General features: G+C 32.0%; 1 protein-coding gene across 1 annotated transcript; it reads left to right on the top strand.

The window, feature by feature from the left end:
• The first annotated feature begins 18,944 nt into the window (after positions 1 to 18,944).
• On the top strand, positions 18,945 to 20,782 carry LOC140450910 (uncharacterized). Its single transcript, XM_072544592.1, has 5 exons — positions 18,945 to 19,098; positions 19,151 to 19,334; positions 19,391 to 19,453; positions 19,592 to 19,730; positions 20,595 to 20,782. The coding sequence occupies exons 1-5, from the start codon at positions 19,034 to 19,036 to the stop codon at positions 20,780 to 20,782; spliced, it is 639 nt and encodes a 212-aa protein (XP_072400693.1). The 5' UTR covers positions 18,945 to 19,033.
• The last annotated feature ends 504 nt before the right edge of the window (positions 20,783 to 21,286 follow it).

Raw genomic sequence — 21,286 nt, 5'->3', positions numbered from 1 at the left:
TACTCTCTGTATATAGGTGTCCGAAAGCTAAAACTAACACTGAAGATTGGGATAAGTTATTTTCTCAATTAAAACACCCTTGTATCATTGGAGGAGATATGAACGCACATAATTCTCTGTGGGGCTCATCTAAAAATAATAAAACAGGCCATCAAATTGTGGAGACAATTCACAATCTAGATTATGTGGTAATGAATAATGGACAACCAACTTGCCAAACGAGACCAGGAAACACAGATTCCATGATTGATGTCACATTTTGCTCACCTTCTCTCTTTGATAAAATTTCGTGGTCTGTAGATACTGATACTTTGGGATCAAATCACTTCGTTATAAGGGTTGTAATCGATATCTTGGGAACTGATGCGAATATCATTCATCCCAGCAGTAAGTGGAACATTAAAAAAGCCAATTGGTCATTATACTCTCAGTTTATTGAAACCTTATTAACTAACAACCCTCACGCCTACTCAGACACGCAAGAAAAATATAATTTCCTTATTGACTGTATTAATGAAGCTTCTAAACAATCAATTTGTCAATATAAATCATTTAAATGTAAACGTACTCCCGCTCCGTGGTGGGATTCGGAATGTGATGAATCCGTTTCGGAAAGAAAGAAAGCATTAGTAAACTACAAAAAAAATCCTTCTCTTGAAAATTTTTGTAAATGCAAAGAAGTGAATGCTCGTGTCAAAAAATTCCTGAAATTGAAGGCCAAACAAAGTTGGGTTGAATGGTGTTCAAAATTAAATAAACAAACTTCATCTAGTCTTATTTGGAACCAAGCAAGGAAAATGAACAGGAAAAAAGTTAACTTTTCACTGCCTCTAAATAACACATGGGTAGACGACTTTTTTGATAAAATAGCTCCACCTTACGTAAATAACCAGATAGATGTAATACCATCTGAAACTCTCTCATCTGATCAGAATCATTTTCTCTTAACACCTTTTTCAAGAGCTGAATTAGAGTTTGCCCTTGATAATCGCGTCAGTACCTCACCAGGATATGATGCAGTCAAATATCCTATGATACAAAATTTGCCAGATAACGCAAAAGAATTACTTTTGAATATATTTAACCAGATAATTATTGAGGGTAAAGGCATAATCGATTTTAAGCGTATTATAGTTGTCCCTATTCCCAAACCGGGAAAAAACCCTAAATTAGCTGAAGCTTACCGACCTATATCACTATTATCATGTATATTGAAGACTCTTGAACGGATGATTAAAATTAGGTTAGATTGGTGGCTAAGGGATCAAAGTCCCTTACCCGCTAACCAACATGGCTTTAAGAAAGGTTATGGAACCTTAGATTCCTTAACAACACTTGTTGTAGACATTCAGAATAGTTTTTCCAGGAACAGTTATGTACCTGCTTTATTTTTAGACATCGAAGGTGCTTACGACTCGGTATCTCTTACAATTCTCCAAGAAAAAATGATTAAATTTTTTCATATTCCAGCGCAGTTTGCTTCTAACGTTGTGAACTTGTACACAAATAGGATAATTTATTTAAAAGACAATCATACTCTTATAGGACCTAGACTTAATAACAAAGGGCTCCGTTTTGAGTCCTATTTTGTTTAACATTTACACAGCAGATCTACACAACATCACTATTACTAATATTGCATTTAATATTGTACAATATGCTGACGATTTCTGTTTGTATACAGAACACAAAAAATATCAGCAATCCATTGAAAACCTGAATGAAGTGTACGGATTCCATAAAAAATGGTTTATAGAAAATGGTTTCGAATTATCCTGCAGTAAATCACAAGTTTGTTTATTTACCAGACATAACTTTCCTAATGCTAGTACAATAAATTTAGGTGGGCACCAATTTTCCCTTAAAAACACAATTAAATATCTGGGAATGATACTCGACCAGAAATTGACCTGGAAGTTACATATTGATGACATGTTGAACAGATGCAATAAGGGATTAAACTTTCTTAAATCAATTAATAAAACTTGGTGGGGATCGGATGTTGAAGTAAGTTTATTATTTTACAAAGCTTACATACGATCTATTTTGGATTACGGAAGTGTTTTGTATGGATCAGCAAGTAATGTACTACTAAACAAAATCAACGTTTTACAGAACTCAGCCCTACGAATATGTTTAGGAGCCATGAGATCCACTCCAGTACAAGCTTTATATTTGGAAGCCTTAGAACCCCCTTTAAATATAAGACGAAGGTTTTTGTCCAAAAAATATTTAATGAAAGTATACTTACTGAACTCATCTCTATACGTACATAAAGTAACGCTTTCTGACAGTATTGTTTCTTGCAAGTTAACATTGCTTCGAGAGTGGAGCTACCAGTGGAAGGAATACTCTTTTGTGAACCAAAATAGATACTCGATAATTCAGCCAGATATTCCCAAATTTCCTTGGTACAAGTCTTTTAGAGCTTCCAGGAGGCACATAACCTCCATTATTAGAATACGTTTCGGACACGCATGTTATCCAAAGCACTTATTTAAAATAAAGGTTTTGGATGATGACAAATGTGAGCATTGTGGAGAGGAAAGTGATTTAGATCATATATTTTTTGGTTGTTCTAAAAACAGAGTGTACTCATCCAAACTTATAAATGATTTATTAAAATATAAAATAGCAGCTCCTTGGAATATACTATATTTATTATCACTTGGCTCTGTAGATATTTACAACTCCTTAATTCAATTTTTAAAAGACAGCAAATTATCATTATAATTCTCTAAAAATTATTTAGTTAATCTTGTTACCTTTGTTTTAAACCATTTGTATAACTTCCTCCTCTCCGTGACCTAGTGTTGTTGTGTCTTATATAAATAAATGCCTTGATAGGTCCCTAGGCGAGAAGAGTGTGTCCCTGTTCTCCTAATATCGATGTAATAATCTTTTATTTATTTTGATAGGGCATTTAGGTAAATAATTATAATGATGACTGTCTTAGTCCTTTTGTGTCTGGCTGTATGACGATAAGTCTAAGCCAAAAAAAAAAAAAAAAAAAAAAAAAAAAAAAAAAAAAAAAAAAAAAAAAAACTTTCAGAACATATATGAAAAATAAAAAGACTAAATATGGCATAAAATTTTATGAACTATGTAGTGCAAAGGGTTATGTCTCAAACATAGATATATAGAAAGGGCAAGAATGGAACTCGCCTGATGAAGCTATGTCTAAAACTGAAGCGGTTGTAATAAAATTAATGCAACCATATATAAACAAGGGATACCATTTATATATGGATAATTACTATAACAGCATATCGCTAGCTAATCGACTTCTTCGACATAAAACTCACGTAACGGGTACTCTTCGAAGAGACAGGCGAGGAAATCCTAACTAAAGCAAAATTAGGAAAAGGAGAGTATGTATGGATAAGACAAGGAAAAGCGTACATTTCAAAGTGGAGAGATAACCGCGAAGTGCTTGCGATTACGACTTTGCATCACCCGAAACTAATAAGATGTAAAAGCAGAAGAGAACAAAAAAAAATAAAACCCATCAAAGTATTCCATTATAACAAATATATGTCTGGGATAGACAGGTGTGATTTCATAGTTTTCATGCCCCAGGAAAACCATTTTCTGGTATAAAAAGCTAATATTTCATCTATTGGATATAGCTGTCTGGAATGCATTTTTTTTTTCAAAAAGATTAACATTCCTAATCTAGCAGTAACAATCAGATTTATCGATTTCAGGGGTTTACTTATCCAAAACCTGTTAGGACTGGACCCTAAAATAAAAAATGCGAGAACATTGATTAGGTTTTCTTCACAACATACACCACAACAAAATACGGCTCTTCCTGGTAATTCTAAAAATTTACCAATACAGCATTTTCAGCAAACGATACATTTTCCACAGACTATAGCCGAAATTCTCCTTCCAAAAGACGGAAGGAGAAGAGAGACCAGCTACAGGTGCAAAACATGTGCTGAACATCCCACATTGTGTCCAGGACTATGTGCGAGTTTTGTCATACGCAAATATAAAAAGGAAATGTATTTTTTTGTATTTAATTAATTGTTTGCATTTTACTGTTTGTATTTTGTTTCTTCAATTTTATTCATATTTGGTTTATTAAAATAAATGATTTTGTGTTATAAATAAGCGGACGGTGGTAACCGTCGTGTCCTATGATGCAGATAATATATGTCTGGTGGGACCGGAACGGTTATAACCGTCCGTGTTTTTGGCAAAAAAAAAACTATACTAATTACTTCTAGAAACACCTCCCTAAAATAAGTTTTGAAGTTTAACTTTTAAATCCTTAAATATCCGTGCGACAAGTTTTGACCGATTTAAAATTCGGGAGTGTCCAGCAATGTGTTAAAATGCAAAACAATTAAATATCAGCAGCATAAGGCCTTTAGTGCATTTTATTACGTAAAATTTTCTTAGGATGAATCTCTGTCGTTTTACCGAAGTTACGCAGGTGAAGATTGCATGGAATTGTTTTTCCGAAGAAATGTCTAAGTTGGCGGCATTTGTGCAAGGAAAAATTAAAGCTATTGTACCTATCATTGCTACACTCAGTTTTAATGATGCATCTAATTGTCACATTAGTGACAAAAGACGTTTTCAGATAAGGATGTAATTGTTCGTGATCATAATCATTTTACTGGAGATTTCCGAGGATTCGCACACCAAGTGTGCTATTTAAATTTCAAAAAACTTTTCGTGATCCCAATTTTTTTTCATAATCTCAGTGGTTACGATTCACTTATGATGATTAGAGATCTAGCGAAAAAGGGTAGTATCAGCCTACTACCAATAAATAAGGAAAAGTATATTTCTTTTACAATAAACGATTCCAAATCCGGCATAAGGCTGAGATTTGTTGATTCACTGAGATTTTTAAATTCGTCATTGGACAAGTTGGCTGTCACATTACAACTTGAGGATTTAAGATATTTAGCTGGTGAATTTCCAAACGCGAGTACCGAACAAATGGAATTATTGAAAAGAAAAGGCATATTTCCATACGAATATAGTGATTCTTTCAATAAATTGAATGAAACACAACTACCATCAATCGATAAATTTTACAGCTCATTATCAGGTGAACATAACTCCAAAAATATGTATCATCATGCACAAACAGTTTGGCAGTCGTTCGGTATTAAAAATATTTTGGAATATTTGCATGTTGTACATGAAGACAGATATTATGTTACTGACATGCATTTTTAAAAATTTTCGACAAAAATGTCGAGCCACATACGGTCTTGATTCTGCTTGGTACTACACCATGCCAGGGTTTTCATGGGATGCAATGCTAAAGTATACTGGATGTAAACTTGAACTACTGAATGATATCGATAAAATCATGCTTATTGAGAAAGCTATCCGAGGTGGCATAAGTCAAGTAAGTAATCGATATTCTGAGGCAAATAACAAATACATACATAATTATGATCCATCAAAGCCTAGTAAATATTTGCTATATTTAGATGTCAACAATTTGTATGGTTGGGCAATGTCTCAATTCTTACCATATGGAGGTTTCGAGTGGGTTGACCCCAATATTGATGTTCTTAGCATTCCTGACGACGCGGATATGGGGTACATACTACAAGTGGATTTGGAATACCCAGAATACTTGCATGACTTACATCGAGATTTACCGTTTTGTTGCGAACATCGTGTTAAGCCAAGAAGTAAGCTTCCAAAACTTATAACCACCCTTTACCACAAAAAAGAGTACACTTTGCACTATCGCAATCTAAAACAAGCTCTGAATGCAGGACTCATACTAAAAAAGATTCACCGGGTCCTGAAATTCAAACAGAGCGCTTGGCTTAAGCCGTACATCGATCTTAACACCAGATTGCGAACCGCAGCAACTACAGCATTTGAAAAAGACTTATACAAGTTAGCCAACAACGCCATCTTTGGTCAAACGATGGAAAACATTAGGAAACATCGCATCGTAAAGCTAGTATCAAAATGGGATGGAAGATATGGGGCAACAAATTTGATTGCTAGTCCACGATTTCATAATAGAACCGTGTTTGATGAAAATCTAATGGCAATCGAACTTAACAAAACAGCTTATTTTCAATAAACCATTGTACATCGGTATGTCTATTTTAGATATATCCAAAGTATGTATGTTCGATTTTCATTATAACTTTATGTTGCCATATATGGGAGTTGAAAATTGTGACCTGATGTATGGGGACACTGACAGTTTTATCTATGAAATAAAATGAGATGACATTTACAGAGATGTTATTAAAGCAAATTTATCTAAATTCGATACATCAGAATATTCTGAGAATAATATTTATAAAATACCTCAAGTCAACAAAAAAGTTCTCGGAATGATGAAAGATGAGACAAACGGTCGCATTATGACTCATTTTGTTGGACTTAGATCTAAAATGTATTCGTTCAAGATCAGTACGACGGATGAGGATCGAAAGGCATTGTGGGATAAATACAAGAATAATATGGATGATGCAAATATTGAAAGAATTGTAAATAATTTAGGTGTCACAAAAAAATCTAAGGGGGTTAAATATTCAACGGTAAAAAATGACATTAGTTTCGATGATTATGTTAAGTGTTTAAACGAATTTACAACTAAAAGCGTCTCCCAATCAACGTTTCGTTCCTACGCCCATGATCTCTTTACAATAACACAAGAAAAAATTGCATTAAGTCCGTACGATGATAAACGTTACTTGCAACAAAATTCTTATGACACCTTACCTTGGGGTCATTATGAAACCACAATGATTGAGTAAAACAATAAACAAATTATTAAATGAAAACATAACCAACTTTTAAAATTTTCACTGTTAACTGAAAACCTAGGTATTCAACAGAATCTTGTAAAGTAAATGCTGTAATTACATGTTTATATCTAAAAAAAAATTAAATTAAATTAAAAAACATTTTATTCCTGTAAAATAACAAAAGACAAGTTGGTTGACTAGTAAAATAACTTTATTAAAAAAACATATGTTGTGCTAAAATGAGCGTTGAAAAAACGAATGTTTTTAATTGTTTTTTTACTTTATCAAATCATTTTATAAACTTAATACGAATAGAAATAAGACATGTTTACATACTATTTTATTTATTAACAATTATCCAAATCATTTACAACTTTAATTTTATAATATCATACATATTCTCTCAAAACTTGACTTAAAAAAGTATCTGGAGAAATTTCACAAAATGCAGATAAAGCTTCAAGCGGCCCATATAAACTAGTACTAGTATGAAAATTTTGTTGAATGAAATATGCAACGTTTGTATAATATGAAAAAAACTGTAAATTATTTAATAATGATACACGATGAGACACTAAATCGATGTTTGCTCTCAGGATCTGGCTTACATCATTTTCACTTAAATAAAATTCGATTCCATGTTTCTTGATAGTCACGAACTTTACATTTTCCAGTACCAATTGTCTTAGTTTGCAGAAATCGCCACACTCAAATTCGATTGGATTATACTCATCGGCATAGGTCGGCAAAGGTGGTATGAAAAATGTATCCATAATTTTTATAAACATCTCAATTAGGGTGGTCCATTCGAATTGATTTAAACTTATTCTTGTAAATTTACCATGTTGACACAAAATAATGGCTGGAGAAAACTGCCTGGCAGGAGATAGACCAATTTTTATGTAAAAACATTGCATTGGATAGGTAGTTTCCAATAAATACTATGGTTCATTCTTCGTAGCCTCTTCGAATTTTGCTAACACTCTATTTAGTTCAGTATCATAATAATTTTCTGATGAATCATCAATTACTACCATATCACTTGATGAACTATAACCACTATCTTGAGAAGTCATATTGATGAAATGACAGGAATAACTTAGAGTGAGAGCTTTTTTGCAATTTATACTTTTTAGTCCACCACTCCCCACTTATTTAGAGTATGTATACGCGGCGTATGTAAAAGCAGATCCTTAAACTAGGTCTGAACTATTAATCCAACTGTTATGTTTGCTATCCAATCCTAACCATTGAACGTACATCTTATTTCCGCGTCTGCGCAGTACTTTTTCAACTAAATAAATGTCAGGATTAGCAGTGTTTTGCAATTCTTCTTCGTAGAATGCTCCTCTAATAGGCGCTCCAGTCATATCTTCAATCAAGTATGTTGTAGGATTCGTTATTTTAATTTCAACGATTTTAAATAATTTAGTTGTCCAATTTGGCTTAAATCCTTTATCAAAAATATGTTTATTTTTACCAATGCGAACATCACCAACTTTCAATTTTCGTGGACCAGCGATTTTCAGTGAGTGTAATATTTTCGTAAAATATCTATTTCGTTGGATTTATTAACGCCTACAGGTCTAAGTCGAATTTTGCTATGTTTCGTGTCATTGTACTCTTCGGTGATTTGAGGTAAGATATCAATCCATTTGTAAGTACCATTAAGACTGAAATACTTGTAAATTTTTCCTTCAATGTGCGAATAACTCGTACACAAATAGCTGCTTTTTTAACACTAACTGTCTTATTAATAAAAATTGCTTAGTTCGAAGTTAGTCTCGGACTAGTTAGTCTCAGATTAAGCGAGTACTAACTTCATTTTCAGAATGTCATTAATAAACATGGACTAAGCTCAGACTAACTAAACCTTCCTTAGTCCTAGTTACAACAAGTTTATGTTGGCAACCATTGCGAAAAAGAAGAAAAATGGAGAGAATTTTGTGACAAAGAAGAAAAATATTTGTGAATTCGACAGTTAGCATAAGTTGGAGCACGTAAAGGGTAAGTAATTTGCTTAAAAGTTTATATTAGAAATTTTGCTATTTCTGATTGTTTTTTTTTTGTAATATTACAGCAATTGTTTCGCAGTATTTTGAGAGACTATTCCCACATCATAGAGGAGAAATCTTTAAATGCAATCTCCAATAAATCAAAAACAAAAGCATGGGAAGCAGTTCATCAAAAGTGAGATTTTTATATGTTCTAATAAAATTTTATTAATTATTAATACCTATATAAACATTTTTGTAAAAAGTACACAGAAATTTCATATTTATTTTATTCAATTTGTTTAACAATTCCCCAACTTTGTTTTTTTTTTTGTTTAGGTTCAATGAAGTAAATAGCAGACCTAGGGATTTAAGACAATTGCAGACCCAATGGAAACATATGAAAACGAATGCCCGCAAGGTGTACAGCGACTATACTCGAGAACAGAAAAAGACAGGAGGTGGACAGACCCACAATTCCAGATGAGATAGTGATGGAGATTAAGGACATCATGAATCCTGCAGAATTGTTGAGAGATCATAATGTATATGATTCTGATGGCCCCGTGAGTTTTCATGTAATAGGTATTATTATATACATTACATTAAATTTTGTTTTTCACAGATAATACAATTGAAGGGGTTAGAATAAAAAGGGTGCAAGTGCATTTTTGACATATTTCGAGATAAGTACGGCTCTGAACAGATAAGGGACATATTTATTAGAATAAAAAGTCGAGAAGTGATTTTTAATACATTTGGAGCCATCTATTGCATAGTAGAAAAATTAGATGAATGAAGGTGCAGTTTCCGTTGGAATAGAAAGGGTGTAGACGCACTTGCATCCTTGCTATTCCAACCGAAAGAACCATTTATGTAATTGTACCCTTCCTATTCCTAGAAGAACTAACTGTTTTTCTAAACACGTGCTACGATTGTGTTAGTAGTTTATTGATTAGTTCATCGATTTACGAGCTGTTTTTCCAAAAAATAAAAATGGAAAGGACCCTTTGCTTATTATTTTATTTTACAGCTATGATTAATATCCAAAAGGTTAACAATAAAACTTTGTGGTTATATTTCTTCCATTATTATCTATATCTGCATAAAATTGTTAAATACTTATGCACATATTAATTTCGGGGTTACTGTTAAAAAATTATCCATTTTTTGTTATTTCGGTTTAATTCGATTAAGAATGTAAAATAATTTAAAAAATATTTTAAGGGGCGTAATAAGTGTATTTTTCATGACAGGGCATATTAAATTTTTCATGACAGGGCATATTAAAAAAATAACGTTTTTTTCGTAGTCTTAATTTAGTAAATTAAATATATATACCTATTTTAAGTATTTTTACTTTAGAAAATTTAATATTTATGCATAATTACAAGCAAAAGTAAATTAGGGACGTAGAATTATTATTATAGTGATGTTATAAATAAAAAGAATCCAAAAAAACTAAACTATAAGCACTGCAAATATAACAGAAGAAACATCTACTACCTCACAGAAACGAAAATAAACTAAAGTAAAGTTACGGGTAACAATATCGTTTTTATTATTTGAATAGTGTCACAGCAAGTTACAAATTATTTTTATACTTTCAGATCCTTACTATACGGACGAAGACGAAGAATACGTTCCATCATCTACTTCCGGATCAGACGCAAATGAAGACAATCTTGACTCTGATACCGCTGAAGTAGTTTTAACAGATGAGGCGCTTCATATTACTCCAGATAAAATAAGAAAAAGGCTGCGACGTCCATCTGAATGGAAGATCAACAAAATAAAACGCTCTAGAACTGCAGGTAAAGAGTATGTGTCTAACAACAAGGTGCATAAAAATAAGTCACTGCAACCCTATCAGCATACATGTCGATACAAATACAATATAAATATTTGTGAAGCAAACAGACAAGAACTTTTTAAAGCCTTCTATGATTTACCGTCATATGATCATCAGACTGCTTTTTTATCATCATGCATAAAAAAAACTAACGTAAATAGGAAGAAAATTGACAGCACAAACGAAAGAAAATTTAGCACAAATATATTTTTATTAGAAAAACGTGTTTGTAAACAATTTTTCCTAAAAACTTTTGATATATTAAGTAAAAGATTTACATCTGTATGTGCTAAACTAATCACCTTGGTATTGCTGAGCCAGACAAAAGAGGAAAAGGACAAACTCACAGGAGGATGTAAAATGAGCAACGCAATTTTGTAATCAATCATATTAAAAGGTTTCCTAGATACACAAGCCATTATTCTAGAAAAGAAAATTCTCAGACGAAATACTTGTCACCCGATTTAACTATTAAGATTATGTATGACTTATACAAAACTACTTGTCAAGAGGAAAACAAGATTCCTGTGAAGCTCTCTTACTATCGACATATTTTCAATAGCGAATTTAACTTAAGCTTTCATCGTCCACATTCAGACACCTGTTCCCGCTGTGATTCCCATCAAAATATTATAAAATATTCTAATGATGATTCTAAAGTATCACACAGTAAGGTTCAGTTAGCTCTTCATCAGAAACGTGCCGAAAATGCCATAAACAAGAAGAAAAGCGACACCGAGAAATACAGATTTTCGACAGATACAGTGATATGCTTTGACCTGCAACAGTCTCTACCAACACCACTCTTGACCACATCCAAAGTATTTTATCTGAGACAACGTCGTTCTCATTGGACGTCGATGCACACTTTCCCATTGGGGGCGTTCCTATGTCACCATTGGTCGGTGAGACACGAGGATGAACTCAATTCGATGTCATGATGCCGCTATTCGCTGTGAGTTTCGCCGGTAGCGTTCTCTCGCGATTTGAAACTTGTACTTTTCATGTAAAATCGGTGTAAGAGAAATATGACAAAACGAGAAAAATAAATATTTATCTAAAAATTATGGACTGAAATATTATTGTAAACTGATTACTGAACGAATACACATAATTAATCGTAAAAGTAATTACCCATTTTTATTTTATTCATTATAATTTTAATATTTAACCTTTAACTACGGGCTACGGTGTACTCAGTACACCAGTCGCACTAAATTGGCCGCTATTTCTGATAACTAACTGGTTGCGCACGTGTCCCTCTACCTAACCTATCTCTGATGTGTCAGCTATAAACCTCAACAGTTGTAAAATTAATTGCTGCAGAGATAGACTGACGGTTGGAAAAATTCAGGAGAAGTTTACCAGTGGTGTATGTAGTACACCAAGCACCTAGTTATGTAAGTAAATTTTGTGAGATTTATATTACGTTTATCTACTAAAAAATAGCATTATTAATGTATAGCGACTTATATGTAACAAAAGCTAGACATTTTGCAACGTTTTGAATAAAAGAATTTGTAATTTGTTATTAAAATTTTAATAAAACTTTCATTTTATTATAATAAAACTAGTTTTATGATAATACATTTGATCAAATATTTTATTTTAGCATTTTTTCATAACTTAATATACCGTTATCTATTTGGATATTTGTGAGTACCTATTATTGGACTATTTAACGACCTTCTAGTTGTTTTTGTGGTCTTGTTTTTTCATGTTCTTTCTTCCATAGCAATACGGTCATGTCTCTTTGAAATATTAATTAGAAATAAATAATAAAAATTACAAACGTTGCCTCTATATATTTCTCGTAACGTTTATAAATCGAGAGGTACTACAAAATATTTACTTTGCAGGGATCGTGTACCAGTAAGAAATCCCCAAAAACTCTCAGACGATGAACTTAGAGCTATGGCTCAAGCTATATTTGAGGAAGATGTTGGTGGAGAACCAGATACTTCAGACGACGAGCTAATAGAAAAAACGGAGCACGACACTGAATCAGAAGTTGATCTGAATGACGAAAATTAATATACGATTGACTCGGACACAAACAGTAACATTGAAAACAGTTCAGATCTTGATGAAGACAATGATTATTTTATAGCAAAAGACAGAAAAACTAAATGGTATAAGAAATCTCTTCTTAGCAAATTTACTAAAACTCCTTCAAAAAATATTGTCAAGATATTTCCTGGGCCAACAGTTTGTGCGAGAGATGTTACTACGGAACTAAGTGCTTTTGAAAAACTCTTTACAAATGAAATCATAGAAAATATAGTTGAATGTACAAATTTGCAGATTGCAAAAATGCGATTAAATTATGAACGGCCAAGACGGGCTAAAGATACGACTAAACAGGAACTCATGGCATTATTAGGATTATTATTTCTTGCAGGGACTAAAAAACAAAATCATACACACTTCCTCGAATTGTGGACAAAAGATGGTACCGGCTCAGAAATCTTTCGAGCCTGTATGAGCGCAGATCGATTTTTATTTTTGCTTGCTGCTCTTAGGTTTGACAACAAAGATACTCGAAAGGACCGAAAATCAATTGACAAACTTGCTGCCATTCGCTTTACTCTTGATACGTTTATGAAAAACTGTAGCAGCAACTATTCCTTGGGAGAAGAAATGACTATCGATGAAATGTTGATACCTTTTAGAGGTAGATGCAACTTTGTGCAATACATTCCAAGTAAACCTGCAAAAGTATGGCTTAAAAGTGTTTGTGTTATGTGACGCGCAGACCTTTTATGTCACCAATTTTGAGGTGTATTGTGGTCAACAACCGGAAGGTCCCTACAAAAAATCTAACACACCAACGGATATTACCCATCGCCTGCTTCAACCTTGGAAAGGTAAAAACCGTAATTTAACATGCGACAATTAGTATACGAGTTATCCGTTGGCAATTGACCTTTTGAAGGAAAAGATAACGATGGTTGGCACACTTAAACGAAATAAAAGGGAACTACCTCCAGAGTTTTTACCAAGAAAAAACACACCAATTGGATCATCCACTTTTGGTTTTCAAAAAGAAGTTACCATTGTATCCTACACACCAAAAAAAAATAAAGCTGTCATTCTCCTATCTACCATGCACAGTAATTCTACAGTAGATCCCGAAACAGGAAAACCAATGATAATTTTAGACTACAATTCACATAAAGGAGGCGTAGACACTGTAGACAAAATGTGCAGTACCTATTCGGTATCCCGAAGAACACGAAGATGGCCAATGGCATTGTTTTTTCAACTCCTGAATATTGCCGGAATTAACAGCCTGTACAATGCTGCCAACATCGACAATCCTCAAAAATATAGAAGAGTTTTTCTAAAAGAATTATCATTGGCATTGATAAGACCTCATCTTTCTGAGAGGGCGGAAATACAGAGTTTACCTCTGGATTTAAAAATATTCTTGAAGAAATACAAAAACGTACAAGACGACCACGATGAAGAACCACCAGCAAAAAACCGGGGGAGGTGCCATTGTTGTGGAAGGAGCAAAAATAGAGTTACAACAATATCTTGCAACAAATGTAATAGAATGGTTTGTAAAGAGCACTCTGTTACAATTTGTGCAAATTGTAATTTAGTAGACGCAAACGAGGAAGAAAACGAAAGTGAATAGCACACATATTCTCAAATATGTTCATTTGTGAATGATTATTTACTCCTAGTTTTTAGATTTATATACTAGTTTTATAATATTTTTAATGTTAAGCTAATATACAAGAATCTCAAGAAGGTTATTTTTAGAGAAAAAGAAGTGGTTGAGTTTTTGTTCTTATATTTGTTGCTAATCTTTATATTTTCGTTATGTATTATTTTTTATGTTAAGACATTCTCTTAAATATATAAGCCTACATTTATTACATACAATATATGTACTAAAAATACCTAGTTGTGGCTTTTATTTGCGTTTTTAGTCGGTGGTGTACAGAATACACCGCGCACGTAGTTGTGACTAATGGAGGGGCGCCCGTAGTTAAAGGTTAAGATATAATTTCCTGCCACTGGATAACTACTTACGCACGAGGCCATTGAGAAAAAAAAAAGATTATGTGAAAATATTAATGGTTAAAGGTTAACTTTACCTCTTGTAACTTTGTAACTCTTGTTTTCATTTGGCATTTTCATTCTGGTTTTGCTGTTATTTTTTGTGTGCGTATGCCTTAGTGCTTAGATATCAATTTGTTTGAATTTTATCAAAATGGATATTAAACATTACACTGGTTTTAAGTCACATGATATCCCATTTCAACCAGCTACACCAAAAAAGGGGAAAGATTTAGTTGATGCAGGGCATGTACGCAATGTTTCGGAATGTAATAGCTGCATCCAGGCGTCAGTTATCCGAGAAATGTCAGTATCCAAACCGCCTTATGCTACAAAATTGTGGCTAAATGAAAAGAGGAAGGTAATTAAAGTATCTTGTAGGTACATGCATTTATAATAAAAGTGAAAGATGCAAGCATGTGTATGCTCTTATTCATTTTATAAACTGTGATGAAAGTGTAACAAAAACAAGTAGCATAAAACAATAGGGAATTCCAAGTACTCGCCAGTTGGCACTGGAAAAATATTCAAAGGGGAGAAGTTGTAAGTCAATGTTTCCAAAAAAAACATCAGGAACCTCCAGATTCTTGGAAACAATTTACTGTCAATCATAGTGAATTACAACATTCTGCTTTGAAGACAATGTTAGTTGCAGCTGATGCAGATACAACAGAATTGGCAGTCAAAGCAACAGTTTCATATTTGTTAGATGAACTTGAAAAAAATATGATAATTTATGGTTGTAAGGACTATATAACCAAAATTCTCAAGTTTTTTTCACTTCAAATAGATGAGCATGAAATTTATTATACAAGTTATGAACTTGATGTGGAAGTGAAACAGTTTTATGAGGAGAACGTTCTAAAAAGTAAGGAAGAAACTGTGAAACTGTGCTGTGAAACTATTAAACAATCAATGTCTAAATTATGGTTTGATGTGTGAAGACAATGTTTAACAGCCAGTAAAGATGTGCACAATATTAAAGTTCGGAGAACAAAAACTATCGAATCTTTGGTTCAAACTCAAAGTTGAATCCAACTAGTATTAATACAGACTCAACCAAATATCGTGTAACAAATGAACCAGTTGCCAGACATTTCTATGAACAAACTTTTAATTGCAAAGTGCTTCAGGTTGGCCTTATTCCATCTAAAAGGAATCAATGGTTATGTGTCAAGTTTAGATGATGTGGCATTTTCACAAAAATTGTTGAAATAAAATGTCCATATACTTGTTCTAAACAACCAGTTATTGATTGGGAGAATTAAAGAAGCAATGTAAAATATTTGTTTTTTCAAGAAAATGCCATTTTATTGAAAGAAAGTCACATGTATTATACACCATGTCAGGTACAGATGTATGCAACAGGCATGAGTAAATATGACTTATTTATTTATTCTCCAAAAGGAAGTGTCAACTTAGAAGTGACTAGGAATAATAATTTTTTAAGGCAAGTCATCCCTAAAGCAGAACAATTTTATTTTCAACATTATTTACCAATATTATGTAAATTAAATGATGAAAATATTAACCCTGATAGAAAATATTTGTGTTCATCTACTGGTATCTTTAAAGAAGACATCAACAACAAATATTGTTGTTGATGTCTTCTTGTAACAGTTGAACAGCAGCTCAACTGTAACAAGCTTGTTCTTCTTCTTCTCATTGGCTTTTATTCTCCCGAATAATCAGCCATTGCATTTGTTTTACTTATTTTTTAGGGCCACTGTTATGATTCTGAGAATGTATCTCATGCCCTATTATGTTGAATCATTTGGTATGAGCTGCAAAGGTGTATATATTTGGTTTAGGTTTTTTTTACAAGTGATTTAAATGTTCATATTGGATAGGTTATAATTTTATATGATTGAGCTGTAAGAATCTAATAAGGATTTTGATAGTTTAGGATTAATATCACATAGAAGCATTGATATATTTTTAATCTTAATTTTGATCAGTTCTTGATATACATCGTAGTCTTTTATTTTATTTATTCTTCATTCCCAAAATATGTGTTCTAATGTTTCTATTTGTTCGCGTTCACAATATGGGGTAATACTAATGTTGATTTTATGTAATTGTACTCCTATCAGGCAGTGACTAGTCCTAAGATATTTGGGATATGTGAAATTATGTCAAAGTATAACTGCTGTAATTTTGTTTATATTTAAAGATGTTTTATCAAAATAACTGATATTTTTGAGTCAATAAATTAAATATGTGTAGCTTATATGGATGTAATAGCTCAAAATGGTGATGAAATAGTCAATCTATTTGCCAGTTATTTTTCAGGTACATATAATGATCGTGAGTATAATGTACCTAATTTTAAATTGGACAATAGTGTGGATTTCCAGATTCTGAACTCTAGTCTGACTGATGTTTCAGAAGGGATTAGGAGTTTAAAAACTACATATTCTTCGGGGTCTGATGGTATACCTGCAGCACTTATTAAGAACTGTATTTTTTCCCTTTGTAAACCTTTACAGGTTTACCAGTGTAATACTAGGACAGTAATAAGACCTATTGTATTATATTCCAGTGAAACATGGACAATGAACAAATCCGAGCTAGTCTTGCTGCAAGTCTGGGAAAGAAAAGTCCTCAAGAAAATATTTTGAGTTAAATTATGGAATGGTATATGGATAAAAAGACCAAATATGGAATTAGAGGAGATGTATGGAGAGCCGAATATCGTAGGGATCATAAAGTCACAAAGACTGAGATGGTTGGGACACATCCAAAGGATGGAAAACACGAGACTGCCAAAAAGAATACTAATGGGAGGAATAGGAGGGAAATAGAAGAAAGGCAGACCGAAAACCAGGTGGAAGAAGGATGTTGAAAAAGACATAGAAAAACTTAAAATACCAAACTGGAAAAATAAAGCAACAAACAGAAAAGAATGGAAAAGAATAGTAACCCAAGCCATGGGCCTTCTAGGCCTGGAGAGCTAAATTATATATATATATATATATATATATAAACCCTTACAACAAATTTTCAATTTATCATTGTCATCATCTGTATTTCCACAATATTGGAATAATAGTTTTCTTACACCTATCTATAAATCTGGCAATCGTGAGTGAGGAAACAGGATCGTAATCTTGGTTTTATTTGTCGTAACAGTCATGATCTTTCACCTATTGTATTCAAATTATTGTATTGCTCTCTGGTACACTCAGGTCTTGAATACTGCTCTGTTGTCTGGTCCCCATTTCATTTCATTCTGGTCCAAAAATACTGAAAATTATTTCATAGATTATTCTATAATAATGTCTCAATTTAACATTGCTACATTGAAGAACCGCAGGTTGAGAGCTGATATGTTATTTTTGTTTAAAATTCTAAACGATGTTATTAATTATCCCTCGTTATTAGCCAATGTACACTTAAACACAATACATTAGAACTCGACACACATACTCGTCATTTTCCCTTGTCGAGAATACGCAGCTATTCTTTGACCTCCTATTGGATCCTTTCTGCCCAAACATTAATGCTTTCAAAAGGCAACTTAAGAATCTAATTATTAATCTTGTGATACTTACTACGTGATACTGATATATTTTTTTTAATTTTTGTGGTTTGATATACTGTTTTCATGTACAAATTTTAACTGTTTACTTGTTTCTTTGTTATTGTTTTTATGTTCATTGTACATGATCTTTACTTTTTACTATTTGTTATATTTTATTGTAAATGGTTCTACCATTGAAAAAAATAAATAAAATAAATTTGTATTTTTGTAGAAATAAATGGAATATAAAAACAGAAATATGCAAAAAAGTTTTTTTATTAAATAAAATGTACAATAATTTAGTAGATATAGATCATAATATAAAACTAATAAGGACACTAATCAAAAAATCAGACGAATACAATATAACACTCTAGGTAGCTATGGTAGATTACGAGAAGGCATTTGATTCAAAAGAAATTTAATATATACATATATGACAATGCAACATCAACAACACAAATAAAAACAGAAGATATTTTAGATATTAACGTGATTTTCATCACAAAAAACACCCAAGAAACTGTGACTTACGGCCGGTTTCCGAAACGTTATTCAAATCTCTGATCATCTAACCGAGCTGTCAGATTTGATCAACTGTTAACCAGCGACCAGTTTCTGAAACGTTAATTATCTTAAAATTACATGATCGTAGAAATCGATTATCTGACATACGATTTGGTATCGATATTGTCACAATCGGCTGTCATCCTTCAATATTTCAATTATTCTAACCAAACTTTTCTAAAATAATAAATAATATATTAACTTGTATCAAAGAATATAGACGCATTGTAGTTAAATAATAAATTAAATAGTATTGTAGTAAATAATAATAATAATGAGCAGTCCTAGAAAAAATTATACCGAGAGAGAGAAATGTTTGCTCTTAAGTATAATTGAAAAGTAAGTATAAAATTATAGTAGTTACAGAAAAAATTTTTAATATTTTTTTTAGATACAAGAATCTAATAGAGAACAAGTGTACTAATGCTTTGTCGACAAGCGAAAAAAATGCAGCCTGGGAAAAAGTAATGTTGGAATTCAACGCCAGCGCTGAATCTCCAAGAACTGCAAAGCAGTTAAACACTGCCTATTTAAATTTGAAGAGGGCCACTCGCCAAAATATAGCACAAGAAAACGTAAGTGTAAAAATCTTTCCATTTATGTACAGCTAAATGAATTGATTACATTTTAGATTAAAAAATATACTGACCAGAAGATTTTGGACCAATTAAGGAAGGATGAGATTGCAGACAAAGTAGGTGTAAATCTTTTTAACATCATATAAATAGTATTACACTAGTTCTGAGTGGGATGTCTTTATAAAAATTTCATGTAGCCCACCTAGTATTAACTAAATAGTAGTGTTTCTTAATCAGTAGTGAATTGTTTTCAGAAAGAAATACATGCAACAGGTGGTGGCACATTTAAGCCACGTTTAACAGAGGTAGGTGCACAAATGTTGGGATTAATTGGAAACCAAATCCAACCTTTAACCAATAGTTGTGACAGTGCATCTGCTTACTTTACATGTGGTAAGTTCTTATTTGATTCAATTATTTAAATAAAAGCAACTAAATCTAAATTAACCCATTAATGACCAACCAATGAAAAACATTAATTTTTTCAAATTTTTTATTGAAACTTCTTAAAAATATCTAAACTAAGACAGGTTTATAATTTTTTAACTGACAATTAACAATAACAATATTTTTTGTATGAATATAGATAAATATATAGTATGACTTTTGCATAACCTACATTTCTTTTGTGTACTTGTATCATTCCTTCTAATCAAATGACCAGTGTTGTCAAATCTTACATCATCAGGCAAACTATCTTTGGATAGATGTCCATAACATGAGTGAGAAGCCAGTTGAGTTCACAGTTCCATAATAACGTTTAAATTTCATAAGATAATGCAAGTGATCAAAATTATAATTGTGACATTTTATATCATTTGCTATATTGTAAATCTTCCAGTCATTTACAGGCTTTCCCCGAATGAACTCTTGCATAGGTGACATCCAAAATATAGTACCATTTTCTGGTCTGTTGAAAGGTTGTGTTCGAATATACCAAATTGTAAAAATTTTCTATTCGTCATGTCAAAGATAGGAGTAAGTTTGACAAAATTATTATCTTGGTATAATTGAGTATTATCACACAAATGAATATTTTGTTTGATTGATCGAAATTTATTTCTAGACTGATTTCCCTTAAATCCCTTGTTTTTATCTTGTGACATATACATGTTACATTGTGGCAAAGTATGATAGCACAATAATATGCAGATATTGATAAAATATGTCAGTTAAGGGTGCATAGACGCACCTTTAGCTGTTAATGGGTTAAGTAATTCAATTTAAAACTATTTATATTTTTTTTTATTTTTATAGTTACACAAGATGTTGAAGTAGAGGTTAACAACTTTCAAGAAATAGAAAACAGGGATTTGTCTGGCAGTCAGTGCTCCTCTGCAGCACCATCCACATCTGCTGTGCTGCCAAATACAACCAATAAGAAGAGGCTATCTAAAAAAAAAAAAAAAATTAGGAAGTGGATCTTTAAAAAGAATGTTTTATAAAAAAAAATTGGAAGGTGCAGTTATAGAAAAACGGACAAAATTAATTAATCATAGTAATGAGTTGAAAAAAAAAATATCCTAGATTTAGAACTAAAAATAAAAACTTTACAATATGAAAATTTAAAACATTAAAAATTTTGTCTTGTAGCTTTGTAATTCAATTTACTATTTTTATTGGGAAATAAGCCACAATTCTACTTTAAAACAAGTTGTTTTGACATTTCGATTTCTACTTCAGAAAGCGTTCACAAAATACAAAACATTAATAAACTAAACAAATTATGTTTTTTGTTACTTGCTGAACAATTCTCATAAAAATTTAATTTTATATAACTTATTCATGTAGACAATTCAGACATATATTATACATTTTAAAGTAGATGACTTTAAAATCATATTGTCAATATTTTTGAGTTGTGTTCCTGGGACAACTTTATTCAAAAATAGTTATTTAAAAATAACTTCATATGTATGTTATTTAAAAACTTAAATGATGTACCCTCT

Source organism: Diabrotica undecimpunctata, chromosome 9 (assembly GCF_040954645.1).
Source record: "Diabrotica undecimpunctata isolate CICGRU chromosome 9, icDiaUnde3, whole genome shotgun sequence".
Lineage (NCBI taxonomy): Eukaryota > Metazoa > Arthropoda > Insecta > Coleoptera > Chrysomelidae > Diabrotica > Diabrotica undecimpunctata.
The sequence above is the reverse complement of the archived record's forward strand: the minus strand, read 5'-3'. Positions and strand labels throughout refer to the sequence as shown.